Raw genomic sequence first — 22,271 nt, 5'->3', positions numbered from 1 at the left:
GGAAAAGGAGCCCGCGACCCACAGGGCTGCCGGAAGGGGTGGGGTGGGGGCCAGGCCAGCTCCGGAGGGGAAGGGCGGGGGGGGGGTGCTCCCTGCAGGGTTTGGGGAGGGCAGCCGGGCTCACCGTGCGGCCCGCCTCGTTGTTGTGCTTGTTCATGGCCGAGCGCGCGTCCGGCCTGTTCTCGCGCGCATCCGCGAACTCCCTGGACACTAACACCCCGAAGTCAGCGTCCTCGCTGCAGCCGCCCCACTTCCAGCCTTCGCCAGGCGGCCCCTTATGATGCGAATCACAGCCGCAAATGGTGGAGGTGCCCTCGGCGCAGGAGCGGGTGACGGCGAAGGCCACGCCGGCCGAGGCGATGGCGTGCACGAAGGCCGACTCGCGGGTGGCTGCGGGGAGGTCGTGGGGAAGCAGCACTCAGGACCCGGCCTGGGAGCGCCTGCCCTGCCTCCACCTCCCAGGCCAGGACATGAGGGGAACGAGGCCAGGAAGAGTTGAAGAGCTCACCAGCCCTGAGGCAAGAGGGAGGCAGCTTCCCCACCCTCTTTGGCTGGTTTAGACCCAGTTGGGTATCCCCACTTCACAGATAAGCAAACTGAGGCCCTGGGCTGCTGATTAGCCCAGGGCCTCAAATGCCACAGGGCAAAGCAGTGCCTGTTAGGAACAGGCGCCGACACCAAAGCTCTGGCAGGTTGCTGCAGAGATCAGGCAGCCACTTCTGCCCTGGTCCCACACCCCCTGCCCTCCACCTTCCCAAAGTCCAGAGACCACCCTGCACAGGCCTGAGCCCTCCCACGTCTGAGTGAGCTCCAGGTCTGTGAGAAGGGAGGCCTGGGAATCTACAGCCTAAACCAGGCCCACCCCTTCCACACCTGGATGCATAGGGACGGCCCCTCTCCTTTTCTTGGTCTCAGTCGCCCTTTTTGTAATATGGACACGGCTTCCCTCCGTTCCTAGAGCCCCTCACCAGGAGGGCAGTGGCCCGTGCCTCAGTCTCCCCATCCGCATTCTCCTGCCCTCACGCCCAGGCACGGCCAACCCCCTCCCAGAAGGGTAGGGACACCGGGCAGTTCCCCTGGTTCTGTCCCAGGGTCCAGCGCAGGGAAAGGAGAGACTCTTAAGGGTGTGCTCCAGCCTCCTCACAACGGTCATCGTCTCTGCATGTGCTTCATTCACAAAGAAAGTTTTATTCATTTTATAGATGTGGACATTGACGATTAGAGAGGCCAAGGCCTGCAAGACCTGCAGCCCAACCATCTCTCTCCTCGTGGCCGGACCCAGGAGCCCGAGGTGACTCGCCACCTGACACAGGCTGTGAAACGCCGGGCCGGCCTAGTCGGCAAAATTGTTCGTAAATGTGACCAAATTTATTTAGAAGCCAGGCGCCCGCCTCCTCTCCTGGGCTGTGGGCCAAGTGCTGCAAGAAGGAAGCCCGGGACCTCTCGTGGCTCCCGCGGCCGCTCTCCGCGGCCCCCACGCCCTCCTGCGCCACCTTCAGAGGGGCCCGTCCCACTTCCAACGACTGGAGGGCGTAGAGTGCGGAGCTGGTCCCGCCCGCGCCCCGCGCCTGGGCTGCCAGGGCCGACCAAGGACGGCTGCAACGGGGCCCGAGGTCCCGCGTCCAGTTGTGCTCCCGGCCCCGGGGTCCCCGCCGTGCCGCTCACTCGCCCCAATTCCAGACGCCCCAGCCCTGGGGGCGCCCCGGGGAATGGGGCCGAGGGCGGGCGCCCCTCGTTTCCGGCTGGCCTGCGGCCTCTCGCGGCGGCAGCGGCGCCCCGGCCCCGGGCCGCGCTGGGTTCCCAGCCCCGGGAACGCGGGGGCGGCGGGGGCGGGGCGGGGATTAGCCTGGGAGCGGCGCTGACAGCCCCGCTGTGCCTTCCCCGTCCGGCGGGGCCCGCTGGGCCGCTCAATCCGCCTTTGTTCGCGCGGTGTCACACCGCATTACCCGCATAATGCGGCCGCCGGGCCCGGGCCGCCGGGCCGGCCGCCACCGCGTAGCAACGGGCGGCTCCCGCGGCCGGGCCGCGCCCCCGGCCCCGGCGCCGGGCCGCGAAATCCCCATTGAAGCGGCGCCCCCCGCCCCCGCGCCGCGCCGAATGGCCAGAGGGCGTGTGAATGGCGCGGCGACCGCAGCGGGCGCGGGGCCCGGGCCGCGCGGTGGGGGGGCGGCGCTCGGGCGCTTTTCAGGCCGCCCAGGCCCCTCCGGCGCCCGTCCCCGTCCCCGCCCCCGCCCGGGGAAGTGCCTCGGGCCCGCCGCGCCGCCGCCGCGCCTCGCCCCTTCCGGCCGCCGACCCCGCCGCCCCCAGACTCGCGGAAGACGCGCGCCCCGGGCTGCCCGACCCGCTGCGCCCTGGGTCTCAAAGCGGGGGGCAGAGATTAACCCTTGGCCGCCCACGCGGCGGGGGTGTGGGGACTCGCCGGAGGCGGGGTGCAAACTTGGGGCCGGAGCTGGGCGCGAACCTGGGTTCAAGGTCCGGGCTCTGGGCACCGACCGGGGCGCGTATGCGCTCGCGGCGTCTTCCGGGATGCTCTCCTCGTCGCCGCCAGCAAATTCCCAAAGTCTCGGGCACACAGCGCCCCTCCACCCGCAACCCAAACCTGTCCTCGGGCCATCTAGGGACCCGGGCGTGTGCCAGAACCTACGGCGGTGACTTAAAACGTTCAACGCGGAGTGAATGGGTAGCGCACCCAGACCCGCTTTTCCCTGGCTCTTGGCCGGAGACGGGAAGAGCGATCAGAGGTGACTCGCTTTTGGGGAGCTCGTCTAGACGCAGGGTTGTTTGATTCAGCGCTACCTGGCCCGAAGAGGAGCACCGGAAAGCGCTGAGACCAACATACCGACGAGAACGAGTTTGAAATGCAAACCGCCGCCACTTGGCCCCAATTAAGAGGCCAAATCTTTTATGTCAACAAGGAATAATTAGTTTTGGCAATAGAAGCGTAAACAGAATCATCATCCATTGATTTGCTAATTACCCTCCTGTCCCATGACAATAGCCAGCACTTTGCCTGTAGGTGGGACAGACCCTGAGCACCTGAGGCACCGGTAAAGGGGAACTGCACTCTAAAATGGGGGTGGTCAGCTTCCCCCCACCCCACCCAGCACCCCACCCCTTCACCTGAATGTCAGATCCCTTTTCTTTCTGGCTGTACAGGCAGCTCTCATTCATTCCCTAGCTTCTAATAGGAGGGAGGGTCAGGCTCAGCGGTTTGGGTGGCAAAGCAACTCTGGCGGTGGCCAGCCCGGCCAGGATCGTTAAGTTCCTGGACACTGCCGTTCCACAAAGAGCTGCCCATCTTCCACCCAGTCCATGAGCCCCCAAGTCCCCTTCTTGGGAGCAGTTGTCCCACTTAGCCTCCCTCCCAGGGCCTCCAGGTTCAAAGTCAAATCATGTGGTTCCCTGTCCACTTGAGGCACAGCCAGTTAGACTCCCAGGCTGCAAGACAGCTGGAAAGCTACCCAGAGGCCAGTGCACCCTCTAGCCCCACCATGATTCCTGGGCATATCCAGCTGACAGGGCATGAGGATGAACAGAAACGCAGAGGGGCTCTTGGGGGCAACACAACGCTACCACAGCACCAGGCAGCTTCCTCAGCTCCTGAGGACTTTCTAGATGGGAGGGACCTAGGGGTGGCAATGCTCTCACCTTCACCCCAAAGCGGTATTTTGCATAGCACTTAACACAGCATTGGGAAAATGTCACAAATGTCCACAGCGGGAGCCTGAGGCTCCCACTGTGCAAAAGCCAGGAAGGAAGTCTGTGGCCTTCTTGGTGTCGGCCCTCAAACCTCAGGATCCTGGAGCATCTCAAGGCAGCCCAGCCCCCAGCAGCGCCTGGGAACATGTGGCAGTCATGCAACCAAATTTATCACCCTCCCAGAGGGACCCTGGCTTCAGAGAAGAGGCACCCTGACTGGGGTGGAAGGGCATACAGTCCTGATCCCTCCCCCCACCCAGCCCCTCCCCCCCTCCCCCTCAGCCCTGAGGCAGTACCTTTGTCGAGGACGGGCCCAAAGATGGCCAGGCTGTCATCTATGGTGGTGCAGTTCCAGCGGCGGCCCCGGAACTGGTGCTGGCACTCCTGGATGCCCAGCTTCACGCCCTCGGCCACGCTGGGCATGATCTCGATGTAATTGCGGCAGAAGCGCAGTTGCTTGGGGACCAGGCCTGGGATGGAGCCGCAGAGCAGGGGCTGTGAGCCCAGAGATGTGTACTGCTGGCCCAGGGCCAGGGACCTGCAGGCAGACAGGGGGTAGTAACACTGTGGGCACAAAGCGCAGAGCCCATCCTGGGCACCATGGCCGCTCTGTGAACCCTCCGGTGTAGGTGGAGAGGCAGAGGGCCTGTGCCCTGGCACCCGAATGTGCTACCTTTGACCTTGGGAGCGTGCCGCCCCTCAAAGCGCAGAGCTCTGACCCAGGCAAGTCAGCCCTCTGGCTGCATCCAGCTTGCAGGGGGATGGGACCAGCAGAAACCGCTTGTGGGGGCCTTTGGGGGCAATGCAAAGCCATGAAAAGAGGTTTGGACTAGAAAGATGGTATTTGGGGCCCAGATCCAGTCCTTTCCAGGTTCTGGGTCCAGCTTCCCTGATGGGCATTGAAGAGATCAGGCTGGGCAATTTCCAAGGCAGCCCAGGATACTGGGGCCACATGGACACTTCCAGTGACTCATGGGACACGTACGTGTGCACACACACACACACACACACACACCACCCTTGGCAATGCCCTCAGCCTCTTCCCGGCGATGCTGCCAGCCCAGCCCAGAGCCTCCCAGTGTCTCCTCAAGGAATTGCTTGCTTGCACCAAGTCCTTTGTCTACCAGGGCCTCCATGACCATCTTTCCAGTTCCCTAGAAGTTTCTAGAGCTTCACCTCTTTTCTCATGAGAGACTGGAGCTTGGCTTTGTTTCAAAACAAGTTTAGCACAGAGTCTGAAGGGAGATCTCAGATCTCACCGCCCACACCCAACACCAAGTGACTGGTCAATTCACTCCATTCCTCTGCACCTCGCTTTTCAATCAATATTCCATCAACTCTCTCAGGTTTTATAAAGAGTCAACAACAGAAAGAATGACCTTATGGGGATGGGGCAGAAGAGTTTAAAATACTAGAAAACCAACGTAGGAATTACGACTTTTCCGTTCCCTCCCCTCAGCACAGGAACAGCAGAAATGACATTTTGTGGGAGAACCTGAGAAAATGATCCGTGAGTGTCAGTGGCCTTCAAGGACAATTGCAATCTGCTCTATGACCAGGGGCAGTGTGAGCAGGAGAAGGGGCCCATCTCCTCTCACTCTGTGTCCAGCACTGACCAAGGCTTTGGTCCAGCATTGGCCTAAGTCAAGTTTCCCACAAAAAGTGATGGGCAAAAGCCTTGGAAAGAGGGGCCAGGAGAAGATCCCATCGGGCAGGGTCCAGCTTTTTTGTGTGCTTTTTAGTACACAAAAGCTTCTGGGCTGGACACAGGGCCGAGCCAAACATCTGCCATTTAGCAACTGTTACTGCTTGCCAGGCACTTTAAATGCAACATTTCTGATCAATTCCCAAACATGAAGACCGTCACTATCTCCTGGACTAGGAAACTGAGGTTTAGAGAGTGAATTAGCTTGCCTAAGGCTTTTTGGTCCGTGGCGGATCACAGAGTGCCGTGTGCCTTCCCCTGGGTCCCTCCTCCATACTTGAGCTTGATGTTGGCCTTGGCCAACTCGTGGAGATTCAAGGGACAGAGCTCCCTGGGCACCGTGCAGGGCCATGCTACCCATCCACCTTGGTTGTCTCCGGGCTCAGTTGTCAGGGGGGAGAGACAGGTTCTCCTTTTTCCATTTATTTATTTTGGGTGGAGGAACTGAGGAGCCAGATCTGGGAGTTTGGATGGTAACATTTGTGAGACATTCCAGGTCTTAAGCACTGAGCTTTTTCTAAAGAGAAAGAAGAAGCAGCCAGAAGTTCTGATTTATCGGTGGTAATGGCTAATTACTGATTTCCCTGGTGCCTGGCCCTGGGCAGAGCCAGCCTTTTCCTTGGGTTTGCCTCATTTAATCCTCAAAATAGCCCCAGCACAAAGTAGGGTCATTATTAGCAGCCCCATTTTACAGATGGCTTAGCCTTGCAGGTTGATGAAGCAGCCCAGACCACAGAGCTCCTATGGAATTGCTGGTTGGAACCCAGGGTGTCAGACTCCAGAGCCCATGAGGGTCATCACTGTGTGACCCTGCCTGCTGGGCAGTGCCTGCCTGGGTCTTCACAGGGTGAAGGTGGCTTCAGGCCTGGCCCATCCGCACCCTGGGCCTCCATACTGAGCGCGTGCCTGAGAGAGTAGAGTCAGTGAGCCCAGAGCCCTGATGGGCACATGGCGCACACAGCACTGCCCCTGCCCTGTTAGAAGCAGGTTAGAGTGATCATATAATCCCTGTCGTTTATTATGGGTCTATCATGTGCTGGGCACAGTTCTGGGTGCTTGTGTCTGTTACCTTATGTAATCCTCACAGCAGGTCTGTAATAAGAACTTCATTATCATCGCCATTGTCCCATTTCCAAGATGAGGAAGCTGAGGCCAGGGAGCTAAGTACCCTGCCCTGTCTGCCAGGCTGCAAAGGTCCCCGTTGAGCCTCCCTTCGGGCTCAGGCTGCCCCTCCCGTGCTCTTGAGCAGCATGTCCAGCCCAACCCTGCTGTGCCAGCTGCCCCCACAGCCCTGCAATCACTGGAGGGGAAACCGAGGGAGGGTTCAGTGCAGACAACTCGGCCTTGCACCATCCTAGATAGGCGGCTCAGGAACAAGACCCAGGGAAGAAGCCTGGGCTGTCCCCGCTCCTTCCTCTCGTGTTTGGGACCCAAAGCCCTATATGAGACCACTGGAGCGGAGAGCTGAGGTGGGAGTGAGAGGCACTCGGAGACCCTTCCTCTGCCCTCCTCCTCCCCCTCCCATTGCCTTCCTGCCTCCTCCTTCCTCCCCCTCTCCCAGCCCTTGCTTGACACCTTCTGCAGGCCTGGGCACCCTCAAGCTCAACTGGAGGCTGAGCCCTGGTCCAGCAGCGAACCCACAGGAGGAGCCCTAAGGGAGCACAAAGCCCATTATACAGATGAAAAACAGAGGCCGACTACGCCATGTGGCTCACGCCTGTAATCCCAGAAGGCTGAGGCAGGAGAATCGCTTGAACCTGGGAGGTGGAGGTTGCCGTGAGCCAAGATCACGCCGCTGCACTTCAGCTTGGGCGACAGAGCGAGACTTCGTCTCAAAAAAAAAAAAAAAAAAGAAAAGAAAAGAAAAGAAAAAGAAAAAGCAGAGGCCGTCAAAGAGGACCAACTTGTGCAAGGCCACACAGCCATATCCACAGAGCCAGGCCGGCTGGCTCGGGGGACTGAGGAGTCGGGGGTCTCACGCTGGCAAGGCGGCTCCTCACCCAGCTCTCCAAGGGGCTCCCTGCTTCCTGGTTTCACCAGTTCCCTCCCTCAGGGTCCCAGGTGGGTCTTCGAAGCCCGGCAGAGCACCCGAGCCCTGGCACACTGCCTGCATGGCTTGACTGGCCGCAAAGGTCGGAGCGCTTCCCAGACATCTCCAGGAAGAAGATGCCACTGAGTCCTTCCTGCTGCGCAGACGCCAGTCCCTCCTCTGCCCCACGGGGATTTCCTTCTGTCCCCGCAGTTACATGGATACTGGCAATACTAATGACAACTATTTATGTAGCACTTGCTCTGTGCCAGTCACTTCAAATACATAATCTCACTGAATCCTCACGACAACTCTGGGAGGTGGGCATTGTTATCCCCATTTTACAGATGAGGAAACTGAGGCATGGAGTAGTTGGGTGACTTATGCAAGGAAGTGGCTGAGCCAGAATTCAAGCCCTGGGTTTGTCTGACTCCCAGTGTGATGTCATCTGAGAACAATTCCTGAGCCTCAGTCATGATGAGCTGTTTTCCCTCTTTCCACCAAACCCTGTCTCCTTCCTGTTGCCCAGGTCTCACCAACTGTGGACCTGGGAGCCATGGTGCCAGGGTCCCATCCAGCTCTACCACTTCCTAGCTGCTGATCTCAGCAATTTTCTTAACTTCTCTATACCTCAGTTTCTTTATCGGTAAAATAGACACAAGAGGAGGAATAAGTGACACAATCCAGTGCATGGCACGTGGGGAGCCCTTGCTAGATGGTGGTTGCTATGGTTACGGTGTGTTTGGAGCTGTCCCCAGCACTTTGTTCCCTGCCTTGTCACCAACCTCATTTCTCCCATCCTTGCATCCCTGACTTGGTAGAACACATCAGAAATCTCAGCCCCTTCCTATCCAACACTGGGAAGGATGCCTGGATCAGACCTCAGTCCTCACAGGGGTGGCAGAACAAAGACAGTTGTGATCTGGATGAGGGTTCAAGGTCACTCAAAGAGTGCGGGCAAAAGGACATTTTCAGGATGCTCCATTCAAAGGCTTCAGTTCAGATGGGGACATCCTGCGAGTAATTAGCAAGGCTTCTGGCTATGGGGCTTAGCTCCTGGGCCGGTGTCGGAGACTAATGAGGCTGTGGCCATGGGATTGATTTCTGCAGGATGGCTGCCCTTCCCCGAACATGCCATGCCCGGCCGCCCCCACCCTGAGCCTCCTGCCCGCACACTGCTGAAATTCCACCATCGCAGACACATTACTTTAACTCGCCACTCCTATTCCCCATTATTGAAGTACACGTTCCACTGAGGGAGGCGGCACAGTGACTCTCATGCTCCTCGATTCTTTGTGCCAAAGTGTGCGTGGCTTTGACAGATTTGCCTGGCCAGCTGAACGACTCCAGCGGGGCTGTTTCACACTTCTGCGCGTTTGCACATGCTGAGCCCTCGGCTAGAAGCACCTCTCCACTGCACGGGCCCCGGCAACCATCCTACACCATCCTTCGAAACCTGATTCCTAGGTCGCCACCATTCTAAAGGCTTCTGTGCGCTCCAGACAGAAGTCACCTCTCCTCCGCCTGAATCTTTCCCGTACCTAATTCAGACCTTCTTATCCCAAAGTGCTGAACTGATTTGTTTCCAATTCCATCTGGCTGTGCCGGTCTCAGTCTCCAAGAAGAGAGGTAGTGGCAGTGTCTTCTCCAGTTATTCCCCAATCCCTACCCCATCTCTCTCTCTCTCTCTCTCTCTCTCACACACACACACACACACACACACACACACACACACACACACACACACACACACACCAGCCTACTCGGCCTTCCAAAGGGCCAGGCACATGCTAGGTATTCATGATTCTGGAGGAAAGGAATGAAGAACTCTTCCAGAGGACGAGCCTGATGCCCCTCACTCGCCAGACCTCCCGGCATCCGGAGCTTCCGCCTACACACAGGACAAGACTCCTTGGTTCCGCTGAGGAAGTTCCTACGTTTAGGATCTGAGGTGATGGCCAGGCTCCCAAGGGGGATAGAGACCTGCCTGTCACTGACAGCTGGTGAGGGGGAGGGCGGAGGACCCTGCCAGGCCTTCCCAGCTGGGCCAGGGGCTATTTATACCCAGCTCCTGGCCCGGCCCTTCCCTTCCCTAGGGCCCTGCCACCCTCCTCCTGAAGCTGGCTCATCCTCCACTCCGACCACCCACTGGCCAGCTGGGCCGAGGACACACACGGGCAGCCAGGAGGATGGGCTGCGGGTGCCCTGCACAACAGGCTGCTTGTGGAAACTTTGGTGTTGACCCTTGGAGTGAAATAACCCTCCCCAAATAGGCCAGACCCAAACCTTGTGCATAGCCTTATCTAACTCCCATCCCTACTCCAGTTCTGTGCCTCTACCCTGATAACACCTGCTGTGGCCGGATGGCTGCAGGAGGCCTGCATGGTGAGCACAAGGCAGAGAGGACATTTTTTTTTTCTTTTTTTGAGACAGAGTCTTGCTCTGTTGCCCAGGCTGGAGTGCAAAAGCGTGATCTTGGCTCACTGCAACCTCCGTCTCCCGAGTTCAAGTGATTCTCCTGCCTCGGCCTCTCAAGTAGCTGGGATAAGAGGCATGCGCCACCATGCCCAGCTAATTGTTGTATTTTCAGTAGAGACAGGGTTTCGCAATATTGGCCAGGCTGGTCTCCAACTACTGACCAAGTGATTCACCTGCCTCTACTTCCCAAAGTGCTGGGATTACAGGCGTAAGCCACCATGCCCGGCCATAGAGAACATTTTTAGAGAACATTTTTAATCAGTGAATTCAGGTCAGCCTGGATGCTGCATTGACTTACGCACCTAACATATGGTGAGACACCTAAAGGCACCCTGTGCAGTGCATCCCACCTGATCTGACACTGGGATTGTTGGCGTCAGATGCTGCCGTCCACCCAGTGACGGCCAATCCCTGCTGATGGGGGTCTGACTGTGCTGCCAGGGACACCCACTCTGCTGCCAGCGCCCACTCCCCTGAGTGATCCCTTAGGGTATGCAGTCCTGCACCCAACCAGGTGGCCTCCCAAATGGAATCACACACAATCTCCCTCCTCTCCCCTACATACAGAACATATGAAAAGAGGGCCCTGTCCCTCAAAAAGTTAAACATAGAATCACCCTATAATCCAGCAATGCCACACCTGGTATACGCCCAAAAGAATTGAAAATGGGGACTCCAGCCGGGCGCGGTGGCTCACGCTTGTAATCCCAGCACTTTGGGAGGCCGAGGCGGGCGGATCACGAGGTCGAGACCACGGTGAAACCCCGTCTGTACTAAAAGTACAAAAAATTAGCTGGGTGTAGTGGCGGGCGCCTGTAGTCCCAGCTACTCAGAGAGGCTGAGGCAGGAGAATGGCGTGAACCCGGGAGGCGGAGCTTGCAGTGAGCTGAGATCGCGCCACTGCACTCCAGCCTGGGCAACAGAGCAAGACTCTGTTTCAAAAAAAAAAAAAGAAAGAAAATGGGGACTGCAACAGACACCTGTATACCAGTGTTCACGGCAGTGCTACTCACAGCAGCCAAAAGGTAGAGACAACCCAAGAGTCCTCAGCACATGAATGGATAAACAACAGGTGGCCCATCCATACAACAGGACCCTATTCAGCCAGAAAAAGGAAGGAAGCGGGTGTGGTGGCGGTAATCCCAGCACTTTGGGAGGCTGAGGCGGATGGATCACCTGAGGTCAGGAGTTCGAGACCAGTCTGGCCAACATGGTGAAACCCCATCACTACTAAAAATACAAAGATTAGCCGGGCCTGGTGGCGCGTGCGTGTAGTCCCAGCTACTCGGGAGGCGGAGACAGGAGTATTGCTTGAACCTGGGAGGCAGAGGTTACAATGAGCCAATTGCGCCACTGCACTCCAGCTTGGGCAACAGAGCAAGACCCTGTCCCAAAAAAAAAAACAGCTTGGGCAACAGAGTAAGACTCTGTCTCAAAAAAAAAAAAAAAAAAAAGGAATGAAATTCTGATGCAAGCTACAACGTAGAAGAACCTTGAAAACAAGCGAAGCGACAGCAGCCAGACACATAAAGACAAACACTGTATGATTCCACTTACATGAGGTGTGTAGGTAAATTCACAGGGACAGAAAGTAGAACAAAGGTTGCCAGGGGCTCTGGAAGGGAGGGAGTGGGAAGTTACTGCTTAGTAAGTACAGCGTTTAGGATGATGAAAACAGATGGTGGTGATGGTCGCACAGCATTGGAATGTACTTAATGCCACTGAATAGTACACTTTAAAATGGTTAAATAGGAAAATTTAAAAAATAAAAGGAGGGGTGGTTCTTGCATCCCCAACCTTCAACTTCCTGCCTAGAGCCCCTCTGCAGGACGAAATTCCAGAGCCCCGGGTCTAGTCTAATTCCCGCTTCCTCTATACGGGAAGATTGAGGCCCAGCCCAGAGAGGTTTGTCATTTTCTGGGGTCACACAGCTGGCTGCCCAGGAGGTGGGAGGAGAACCCAGGGCTCACAATTCTTTTACCCACCAGGCTCTTAACCTGGGGGTGATGAATGCACATTCTCAGAAGCTTCTCTGGGGCTGGGCACCTGGCTCCACATGGGTGGGGCTGTAGAAGGTGGACCCAGGGGCTGCGGCCCAGGGAAAGGCTTCCCTCCTCCCTCCGGTCTCCGGGTGCTCTCCAGGGCCAAGCCTCCCCCAGTCATGCCTTCTTTGCAGAAATGGGCCCTTTGCCCTTACCTTTCTGCATGAGGAAATCTAACCATATCTGCCAGCCTCAAAGGGAAGGCATCTTAAGACTCTGATCTGAAGATCTAGTGTCTCTTAAAATGACTGACATGGCTGCTGAGAGGGAGAGGAGGAGGGAAGGTGAGGAGAAGGAGTCAGAAATCACCTCTCCTGTGGTCATTTTTCTCTCCCTGCAGTGGGGGCCACGGTGCGCCTGTCAACCCAACAGGCCAGGGCCAGGTGCTCCACCTGCTGGCTCCTGGGCAGTACTGGACAGAGGCCCAACCTGTTCCTGGGCCCAGAAGGGCTCCACCCTCCATGGAAACTTCTAGAAGGGAAAGGAAAGGTTTGAGGAAAGAGCAGGAAGTAAGGAACCAAGCGTTGGCTTTGGAACTCAGGCCTCTACCTTTCCACTTAGGTCAAGAAGCCGTTCAGGATTGGCAGATGTCAGGACAGGAAGCCTAGCCAGTTCAGGGGCATGTGTGTATGCCATGGGGCTGGGCTTGGTGGGCTCTGACGCACCCAACTCCTGGAGCTTCCAAGAAGCTTACACCCATAGTGATGAGGCAATCACTGCTGCGGATGAGGGAGGCCACAGGCCTGGACTGGAGCCGCTCACCTGGCTGCTTGGCAGGGGGCTTGTGACAACACCAGAGAAACCTAGCTCAGGATTCCAGCTGCCACTGTTCCTCGCCCTCCTGGAACACATGTGCACCCTGCGGGTACTGAGCACAGGTCTGGACCTTCTTGACATTTCAGTGCAGGGCCAAGGGTAGGGGGTTTCTTCTGAGCCCAAAGGGGCTCAGGTGGGGCTGTGTCCTGTGGCTCTGGGAGCGCGCCGAGGTGCCTCAGGGGGTGCCTTTCATCAAAGAAGTGGGAGATGTCTCCGGGCCTTGCCATTAGGGGCTAGTTCATTCTCTCCTCGGGGGGCAGGGGCCCTCTGGCTCGCCTGCATCTCCAGCAGGGGTGGGAGCACCCTTGCCTATGTCTAGGACAGGAAGGGGAGGGTGAGGGTAGAGTGGGTGCAGGCCCTGAGCTGAGACCCAAGATCTTGAGATAAAACTATGAAGGAGCAGCTGCCCGGGCTCTAAGCCCAGTGGGCTCCTGTCTTGATTTAGCCCCAGCTGTCAAGACTGGGGCCTGGTGATTTGTGGAGTCAGTGGAAGTGCCTGTCCTTCAGAGAGCAGGTTAAAGTCTGGCCTTGGTAAACAAAGTCATTCACCGCCTATTCACTCAACACACACGAATTGAGTGATGACACTCAGCCTGGCAGGGTTCCAGGTTCTGGGAACGTGGAGATGAATGAAGCCACACCCGAGGAGCACCCAGCCCAGGAAGCTGCTGTCAATAACAGCATTTCTTGAGCACCTACTAGGTCTGGGCACCGTGGGTGCCTTAAATGAGTGAGACATGGTCCCAAGGCACTTGTAACTTTCATCCCCAGTAACCTCTGGGCCAGAGGGTGCATGGTCAGGGCGAGCGATCTCCAGGAACGGGGGCAAGTGGGTCCTCACTGCCTCTGGAGGGCTCCATGTGGAGCAGCTACTGAGCTGGAGAAGGATGGCTAGGGGCCCTCAGGTGGAGCCAGGTGGCAGGGGGACAGCCCCAGGCAAGGTGGCATGTCCCCCTAAGCCAGGGTCTAGGAGCCACACAGAAAAGCAGAGGAGGGGAAGCAGCTAGAAAGCGGCCCTGAGTGCCAGGCATTATTTGGACAAACTAGCACCTTCCTTAGCTGAGCTTTGGAATATTGTCCTGTTAGTCATGTGCAAAATGAGACAAGAGGTGGGTTCTGGGAAAGCAGCTGGGAGGCGGGGTTGACATGGATGCTAAGGAGACTCTGGGGCCTGGGGATCCATTGCAACCTCCCAGGGCCCAGCTCTCATTGTGCAGCTGGGACAAGACCCACGTGTCTGGGTCACTGAGGTCTGTGGCAGGGGATGGGCCTGCTGGCCATCTCAGGACAGTGGCTTCAGGAACAGACAGGAAGCTGTGAATAAGGACTGGTAGCCGTTTGATCCCATGAGAAACAGGAGGAAGGAGGAAAGTATGGCCAAGGTTTGGAGCCAGGATGATCAGGAAGATGGAGATGGTGTCCACCAAGATGGGAAGGTAAGAAGCAAAGCAGCTTTGGGAACAAGACGAGGAAGTGCATGGGGCCAGAGGGACTTCCAGGCACCACGTAGAGACAGAGCTGGGCCCAAGAGGGGGACAGAAGCTAGAAATCCATCTGGGAATGCTTGTAAGGAGCTAAAAGTTGAATTCTACTTTAGGCCCGATCTTGGCTGTGGGCACACGGGTGGGAGGACACTGAGCCTCACGGTGGGCGCAGTGATGTCATATGCCAAGGGGTGGAGGCACCAGGGAGGGGGCTGGGGGCCGAGGGCCAGCCAGCCCAGCTTCACTACCTGAACCTCACACTAGGAGGCTGGAAAGGTGGGCTCTTCCGAAACCTCAGCCCCTGCCCAGCCAACACTGGCAGCAGGCGCCCAGGTCTGGCTTGTGTTTTCCGTATTCCGGACGAGGTCCCCACGAGATGCACAGCCAACATACCTACATAGAGGGAACCACTGTGCCCCTCCCTCCTCTGCGCTTTCCCCTTTTTGCTGTTCTTATGATGCATCCTAAGCCTTCAGTGCACAGCCGCCTTCCCTTGGTGACCCCTCTCTGACCACCCAGTGGGACCTCCCAGCCCTAACCATGCTCCTGTTACAAGCCACAAAGCCAGCTCTTCCTTGTTGTACCGGGATCCGGGTCCTGGGTCTGTCCCTCACGTTGCCTTGGCTTAACTCTGAGCCTTTGGGCTTTGGCCAGCCCTTCCTGGACCTGTCACCCAGCATTGTGTCACTAATGTCACTGTGAGTGCAGCAGGAACAGAAAGGTGAGGTCTGGGGGTGACTGAGTGGAAGGGGATATCCCAGACAGTGATCCACGCCATAGGAGAAAAACCCACGCACACGGAGAAAAGATGACCGAGTAAAAAGCTATTCCTTCCCCTCGGGCAGGAGCCCCCGAGGACAGGCCCCCAAGAGCACGGGAAACGCACTAGCCCTGCTGGCCAAATGACCACTTCTACATTCTGTGAGCGACTTCAGCAACTCCCCTATGCCTGCAACTTCTAAAGGTTCCCTTTCAGGGCCACGAGGGGCCTTCGGAGGAGGTGGCACAGCTCAGCTGCCAGGGACCACCTGAGAGCCCAGGAGGACCACGGTTCTGGGCAGCCGTGGGGAGAAGGAAAGGGTGCGGGCAGAAGCTCAAAGCCAAGGGTTTGGCCACAGACTATACCCCAGTCAGAGGGAAGAGGCTGCGGGCCCTGTGCTCCATCCCAGGGAGCCCTGTGGGATGTTTCTTTGGGGAGAAAAGAGAAGGGAGGGAAGGGGTGTGGAGGGCGGGGCAGTGCCTGGGCTGGAATGTTGCAGCTTCTGTTCTCCAAAGCAGCTCCCGGAGCGCCTGCCTGCGGCTCTGGCTGATCTGATAAGATGTGACAAGACGGCCTGAAAAATGTTGAAACCTGTAAAATGTTTAAACCTGTTTTTTTCTGTGTTGTGAGCATGAAGTGCTTTTTCTTTCTTTCTTACCCCCACACCCTTTCATTTCACAGGAAAGTGAAGTTGATAAGCCTGGAAAAAGGGAGGAGGGTGCGAGAGAGGGATTATTGCCTTCAGCCAAACTGTGGTCCGGGGGCATGGAGCAGTCTGTTGGGACCTGGGGAGGAGGAAAGAGAGTGGAAACAGGAGGGAAGAGGGGGCAAGAGATGAGAGGAGTCAAGGGTGGAAGAAGGAGGAGGACAGGAGAAGCGGGGGAGGGAGGGGTCCTGCACCCCTGGCCTGCTCAGTTGCCCCAGCCCATCCTCCCCAGGACCAAACACAGTCCCCTACTTGGCACCCCAGAGGAACCCCAGGGCTGTGGGTCTCTTCCTTCAGGGGATTCACAGGGAAGGGCCTAGGCTCAGAGGGGTGTCCAGAGACGGGTAAAAGGCAGGGACCTCACTCTTCAGACCCCACAGTCTCCCTGAGAGGCACCAAGCCCACAGGTTGGCACATGCTGCCTGCTGACCACAGAGAGAAGCAGCTCCCAAGGACACATGCTGAGAGCTGGGTCAGTTTTGCCACTTTGCTGCGCAGTTCAGGACTCACAGGTAAGCCCAGACACCCTGTGCTTGCTCAGGTAGAGTCCCAGCCCTCTGCCTTCAGACACGCAAAGGGGTGCTGTGCGCTCTGTTACTGAGGACGCCATCAAGGCCCAGAGGCCTACTTGGAGTCACAGCATTTCTGCCCATCAGTTTTGGGTGATTGTCGTACAGCTCCCCCTAAATGTCTAGTCTTGCCAACTCAGGGGATGCTGAACATTCTAGAACATTCTAGAAATCCTGGTGGGCCCAGGTGTCTCTGGGGTGCTCATCCGTACAAAGATAGATGTTCAATAAAGGCCATTTTTCTTTTCTTTTTTTTTTTTTTTTTTGAGACAGGGTCTCACTCTGTCACACAGGCTGCAGTGCAGTGGCACAATCACAGCTCACTGCAGCCTTGAACTACTCGGCTCAACCGATCTCCCACCTCAGTCTCCTGAGTAGCTGAGACTACAGGCACATGCCACTATGCTCTGCTAAGTTTTTAAAATTTTTTGTAGAGATGAGGTCTTGCTATATTGCCCAGGCTGGGTTTCGAACTCCTGGGCCCAAGCAATTCTCCCACCTCAGCTTCCCCAAGTGCTGGGATTACAGGTGTGAGCCACCGTGCCCAGCCAATAAAGACCTGTTGAAGAAAAGTCTCCACCTGTGAATGTTTTCTTGCTATTGGAGTAGGTGGGGGTGGCGGGGTGGCGGCGTGGCGGGGGGGGCGGGGAACAATAAGAGTGTCCTGGAAAGGCTTTAGGAGCATTCTGTAAATGGCCATGCATGTTAGTGATTCTATTACAGTGTTAGGTCATAAAATGTCAAAGCTAAGCGGGACCTTTGACATCACCTAGTTCAGCTCCTTGGGGGAATTAAGGCCCAGGGAAGCAATGTGCCTTCCCTGCTGTTCCTCCACTGGTTGGAGGCAGTGCAGAGAGCACAGCCCAGGCCTGCTGACTCCCAGCTGGAGCTTGTCTCCCTTATAGCACGCAGATCGTTCTTGAAGTGCCCCAGACCTGACCATCTGGGGGCTGGGCCTCATTCAGTACCTGCATACTATGTGCCCAAGATGTATAAGATATAGCCTCGGCCAGGCGCGGTGGCTCACGCCTATATTCCTAGCACTTTGGGAGGCCAAGGCAGGCAGATCAGCTGAAGTCAGGAGTTCGAGACCAGCCTGGCCAACATGGCGAAATGCCTGTCTCTACTAAAAACAGAAAAAATTAACCAGGTGTGGTGGTGGGCACCTGTAATCACAGCTGGTGGCTGGGAAGGATGGGCTGGGGCTGCTGAGCAGGCCAGGGGTGCAGGACCCCTCCCTCCCCTGCTTCTCAACCACACCTGGAGGCTGAGACAGGAGAATCGCTTGAACCTGGGAGGCAGAGGTTGCAGTAAGCCGAGACTGTGCCACTGCACTCCAGCCTGGGCAACAGAGTGAGACTCCGCCTCAGAAAAAAAAAAAAAATGTAGCCTCCACCCTCCTCAGTGACCCCACCTCAGTGCAGGTGACCAGTCAGTTGCAGAGTGTGAGAAGTCCCACTTGGGACTTCAAGGAATAGGGGTGCTGAGGGGAAGGAAGTGGGAGAAGGCAAAGAAGACCTCTTCAAAGAGGTGACATTTGAGCTGGGCCTTGAAGTTGAGCCCAGCTTGGCCAACTTTTCCTCCTGGAGCTTGGCCATCTGTTTCTTTGCCTCCACTCCACTAAGTGGAATTCTAATTCAAACTTTTCCTAAGCCATGTTTGCATCTTTAGTTCATTTTAACCTTGTAACATTTCTCCCCTTCCTGACCCCTCCAAACCCTAAGTCAGTCTCCCATTTTACAGATTGGGAAATGAGAACCTTACAGAGTTAGGCTGCTGTTCTGAGCAGCCAAGTCTGCTGGTTCCCACACCAGGATTTTGCTGGGTCCCCACATTGCTATACCCTTCAAGCCGGTTCTGGTAAAAGACAAGACATAGCCTGCCCAGCCCTCTTGTTCACTTCTGACTCCAGACTCCTATTCATCCCTCAAGGTCCCATGTTTAAATCCCCTTTTAATATCTCCAATTCAAATTGTTCCTGTGGCCATTTCCCCAGCTCTTATACATCCCTCACGGGTAACCTTCAACGCACTCAAGTGAATTGTCCACCGACTCCACTGATGGTGAGTTTTTTGAGAGGCAGGATTCTTTCACTCGTTTCCATATGGAATCTAGCCCCTGCTTCAACAGGCACAGTGGCCCTGCGAGGACCTCCCTGCGAGGACCTCTCTGCTTCCTTTCACTGCACTCAGCAGCCCCACTGAGTGCCCAGTCCTTTCCTTCGTCTCTCCCAGATCCCACAGGCTGTCTCCACGGCGAGCTGAGGGCAGGTGATGGCCATGGCCCTGTGGCTCTCTGGGCCTTTTAACACAGCTGCTAGCTCCACAGTTTGGGAGTCCTTTGTTTGAATCTTAGAAGCAGCCCAGTGGGGAACACACAAAGCTGTGCTGCTTGGCTGGGAGCTCACTCTTAGAGCAGCTCCCCAGGGCTCCTCAGAGAGCCACCAGCCTGGTGTGTGTCTTTATTCAATAAACATTCACGCTGGGCCAGGCCTTATGCTGGACGCCGGGAGCACAGTGCGTGGGACACTCCTGGTCTTGCAGGGACTCTCAGCTGAACCTGGAGCTGCCCTGAGGTAGCCCATTCTCCTCTTTGTGGGGGCCCAGAGGCCACCCACCCTGCCTCACACCTGACAGCACTGGCCACCAGGGCTGGCACCTACCTGGACTGTCCCACCCACTCCCTTATTCTATGCTCTTCAGAAAACCAAGGACAGTCCCTGACCAGCTGGCTACTGGGGTCAGGGATGCAGGCCATGCACTACGGCAGATCACTTGGGGTGGTTTTGAAAAACACAGACACCCAGGCTCCAACACCAGCGTGGCAGGATCAGAGCCTCTGGGGAGGAGTCCAGGAAACTGGATCATTAAAAACCTCCGCCAGAAGTGTGATAGTAAAATGGTATGAGATGATGCAGCAGGAAGGCCCCAACCTTCTCTGTGACGTTCTTTGGCCAAAGACGTTTAATCTGATCTAACCAAGCTTTGAGAGGTAACTTCTGATTATCAGGGAACACAAGGGACAGAGGAACAAACCAAATGACACCAAGGGGAAGCAACCGGACAAATTCAGAGCAGGGTTTGAACCCAGGGCCTTGCTAGCTGGAGTACAAAACCATGGCTGGGCACTTTGAGGCCACAGTGCACTGGACACTGCCCAGGACTCCAGCTTGGACCTCCAGCTGGGCCTGGCCCTGGCCCTAGAGCCAGCAGTGGCAGATGCGAATGCAGGAGCCGGCTGCAGGTTGGGAGGCCTCACAGGGGGTGCTGCGACCACACCCAGGTGCTCAGGGCAACGATTCCACTCTCTGCCTTTCAAGGTGGGTATTTCCACCACATTCCCGGGAGGGCTTCTTTGCGCCTCGTCCCCCCACGGCGCTGAGGACGGGCAGGTGAAGACAGCCCTGCCCGGCACCTGGACTTCCCCCGCTCTATTTAGGGAGGCCCCACCCAAGTTCAAAGCACTGGCTGCCCCTCCCTCGCAGCCCCATTCTCCATCCCCAGGCGAGGCAGTCCAGAGCGAGCCTCAACATTTTCCTCTGCACCTCCTTCCCCCAACTTCATCAGTCCCTGCCGCCCATTCCTCCGCAGGCTCCTTGCTTTAGCTCTGTCCTCTCCTTGCAACAGGCGCCTGGGTTTGCAAACATGTACTCAGCACCTGTTAGGAGCCGAATCTGGGTTCATTACAGAGCCACGCAGGACTTCATTACATATTCCAGCACTCAGCAGGGTGGGCCATTGGTTCTCATCCCTGGCTGCATAGTAAGTGGCCCTGCTGAGCTTAGAAACAAGGCTGCCTGGCCCCCCTGCAGAGAAAGGGATTTAAGTGGTCTAGGTGCCCCCTCCCCTCTGTGGTATCCTCCCTCCCTCCCTCAAGGTTGAGAAGCACTGCCCTAGGTCACAGACAGGGCTGGGGACCTGCCCACGGCCACACCTTAGGTCCACAGCTGGGGCTCCTGGGTCCTCTGCCCTCCCTCTGGGCCCCACCTCCTACTCCCAGTACCAGTCCCTCCTTTCCAAGTTGTTGGGATCAACCCGTCCCCCGTTTCCCAACCTCTGGTCTTGTCCACTTCCTCTCCCGAAGTAGCCCTCCCCCATCATCTCTCTCCTTGGCCTCTCAGCAAATCTCCATCTTCACGGCCACAGAAGCAAAACTTTCCTGATCCAGCAGCCATGAAGAAGAAGCGTTTGGGCTTGCCCCTCCGTTTCCATGCACCTTGGCAGAAATCAGACGCCAGCTACCGTGCTCGCATTTTATGTGCGTTCCAAAACACACGCTCACGTACATCGGAAAAGGACAAGGTAAAAGATGTGTTTTAAAAGAAACCTTTTCCTCCTGCAGCCTCATGCGTCATCTGGAGCCCCCTGCCCAGGCCTGACTCCTCGTTTCCTCTGGGGTTTTCCTCTTTTCTTTTCCCTTCTTCCTGATTTCCCCTTAGCTTTCTTAGCTGTGCAGTGGGGTGTATCTGTTTGTGAGTAGGCGGAAGTTCTCTCTGCAAAGGTACAGGATGTTCACACTCTTTGGGTTCAAGGTAGCAAGCCTTTTCCCTCCTGGGTTAGGGGCTCCACACCTTCCTTGGTTCTTGCCTGCAGCTACATTTCCCCCCACCCCAGGACTTCGCTTTCCTTACTCTTTTTTTTTTTTTTTCTGAGACAGAGTCTCGCCCTGTCACCCAGGCTGTAGTGCAGTGGCGTAATCTCAGCTCACTGCAACCTCCGTCTTCCAGGTTCAAGCGATTGTCCTCCTGAGTAGCTGGGATTACAGACGAGGACCACCACACCTGGCTAATTTTTTTTTTGTATTTTTAGTAGAGGCGGGGTTTCAACATGTTGGCCAGGCTGGTCTCAGACTCCTGACCTCAAGTGATCCGCCCGCCTCAGTCTCCCAAAGTGCTGGGATTACAGACGCGAGCCACCGTGCCCGGCCTCCTCACTGTTTTCTGACCAGAAATGGTCCACTCTGCTCTGCAGAGCCTCACCTCCTCTCCCACTCCCTTCCCTCCCCTCACTGTGTACAACACCGTCACTCCACCAGGCCAGGCATGTCCTGGTAAGGGTGCTGGGGCACAGGGAGTTTCTGCAATTTCTGTCTGCATTCTACTTACATTCATCACAAAAGTAGGAAGGCATTTCTTCTGGGGGAAACACACTTTGTGTAGAAAACATGAAATTTCTCTCTCTGGCTGGCATGGTGGCGCATGCCTATAATCACAGCACTTCAGAATTTCGAGGCAGGGGGATCACCTGAGGCCAGGAGTGTGAGACCAGCCTGGGCAACACAGCAAGATGCTGTCTCTACAGAATACAGAAAAATTAGCTGGGTGTGGTGGTGCACACTTGTAGTCCCAGCTACTGGGGAGACTGAGGCAGGAGGCTCGCTTGAGCCCAGGAGTTCGAGGCTGTGGCAAGCCGTGATTGCACCACTGCACTCCAGCCTGGGCAACAGAGCGAGATCCTGTCTCTGAACAAAGCAAAAGAAAACAACTCCCTCTTACACATACACAGAAATAGCGAACATTTAAAGTCACAAAGTTCTAATTCTCTACAAATGGGATGTGTGTTCGACACAAAAGGCAAAATGTCAATGCACATTAGCTCCAGTTAAGCTTCCCCCAGGAATCACCCCGGCCTAAGAGAAGGCTCAAATCACCATGGGTGGGAGGAGGTGTCCTCCAAACAGAGGGGGGATGACATCATGCATCATGGGGCACCTTTATGGGGACACTCAGGCTGTGAATGAAATAAAGAACGCTTTTATAGGTGGTTACCCCGATGAATAAGATAAGGTGGGGTACATTAATTTGGGTAGAGAGTGGCTAATAAGGTAGTGAAGAACTCCACCAATTTCCTCAACTCTGCTCTAAGTAAGGTAGTAAGGAGCCTATTTACTGGAGCACTCAGAGTGGCCATTTTATTATTTTTTGAGACAGATTCTTGCTCTGTCACCCAGGCTGGAGTGCAATGGTGCCGTCTCGGTTCACTGC

General features: G+C 56.4%; 1 protein-coding gene across 1 annotated transcript in view; it reads right to left on the bottom strand.

Moving 5' to 3' along the window:
* Positions 1-22,271, bottom strand: part of WNT3 (Wnt family member 3) — a 54,677-nt gene that overhangs the window by 7,149 nt on the left and 25,257 nt on the right. Inside the window, exons 2-3 of the mRNA XM_032162633.2 lie at positions 3,996-4,237; positions 125-390 (exon numbers count right to left, since the gene is read on the bottom strand). Of these exons, the coding sequence (XP_032018524.1) occupies positions 125-390; positions 3,996-4,237 (508 nt within the window). The remainder of the gene's footprint in view (positions 1-124; positions 391-3,995; positions 4,238-22,271) is intronic.

The sequence above is a fragment of the Hylobates moloch genome, unplaced genomic scaffold (assembly GCF_009828535.3).
Source record: "Hylobates moloch isolate HMO894 unplaced genomic scaffold, HMol_V3 SCAFFOLD_10, whole genome shotgun sequence".
Taxonomy (NCBI): domain Eukaryota; kingdom Metazoa; phylum Chordata; class Mammalia; order Primates; family Hylobatidae; genus Hylobates; species Hylobates moloch.
This window is presented reverse-complemented; position numbering and strand designations above follow the sequence as displayed.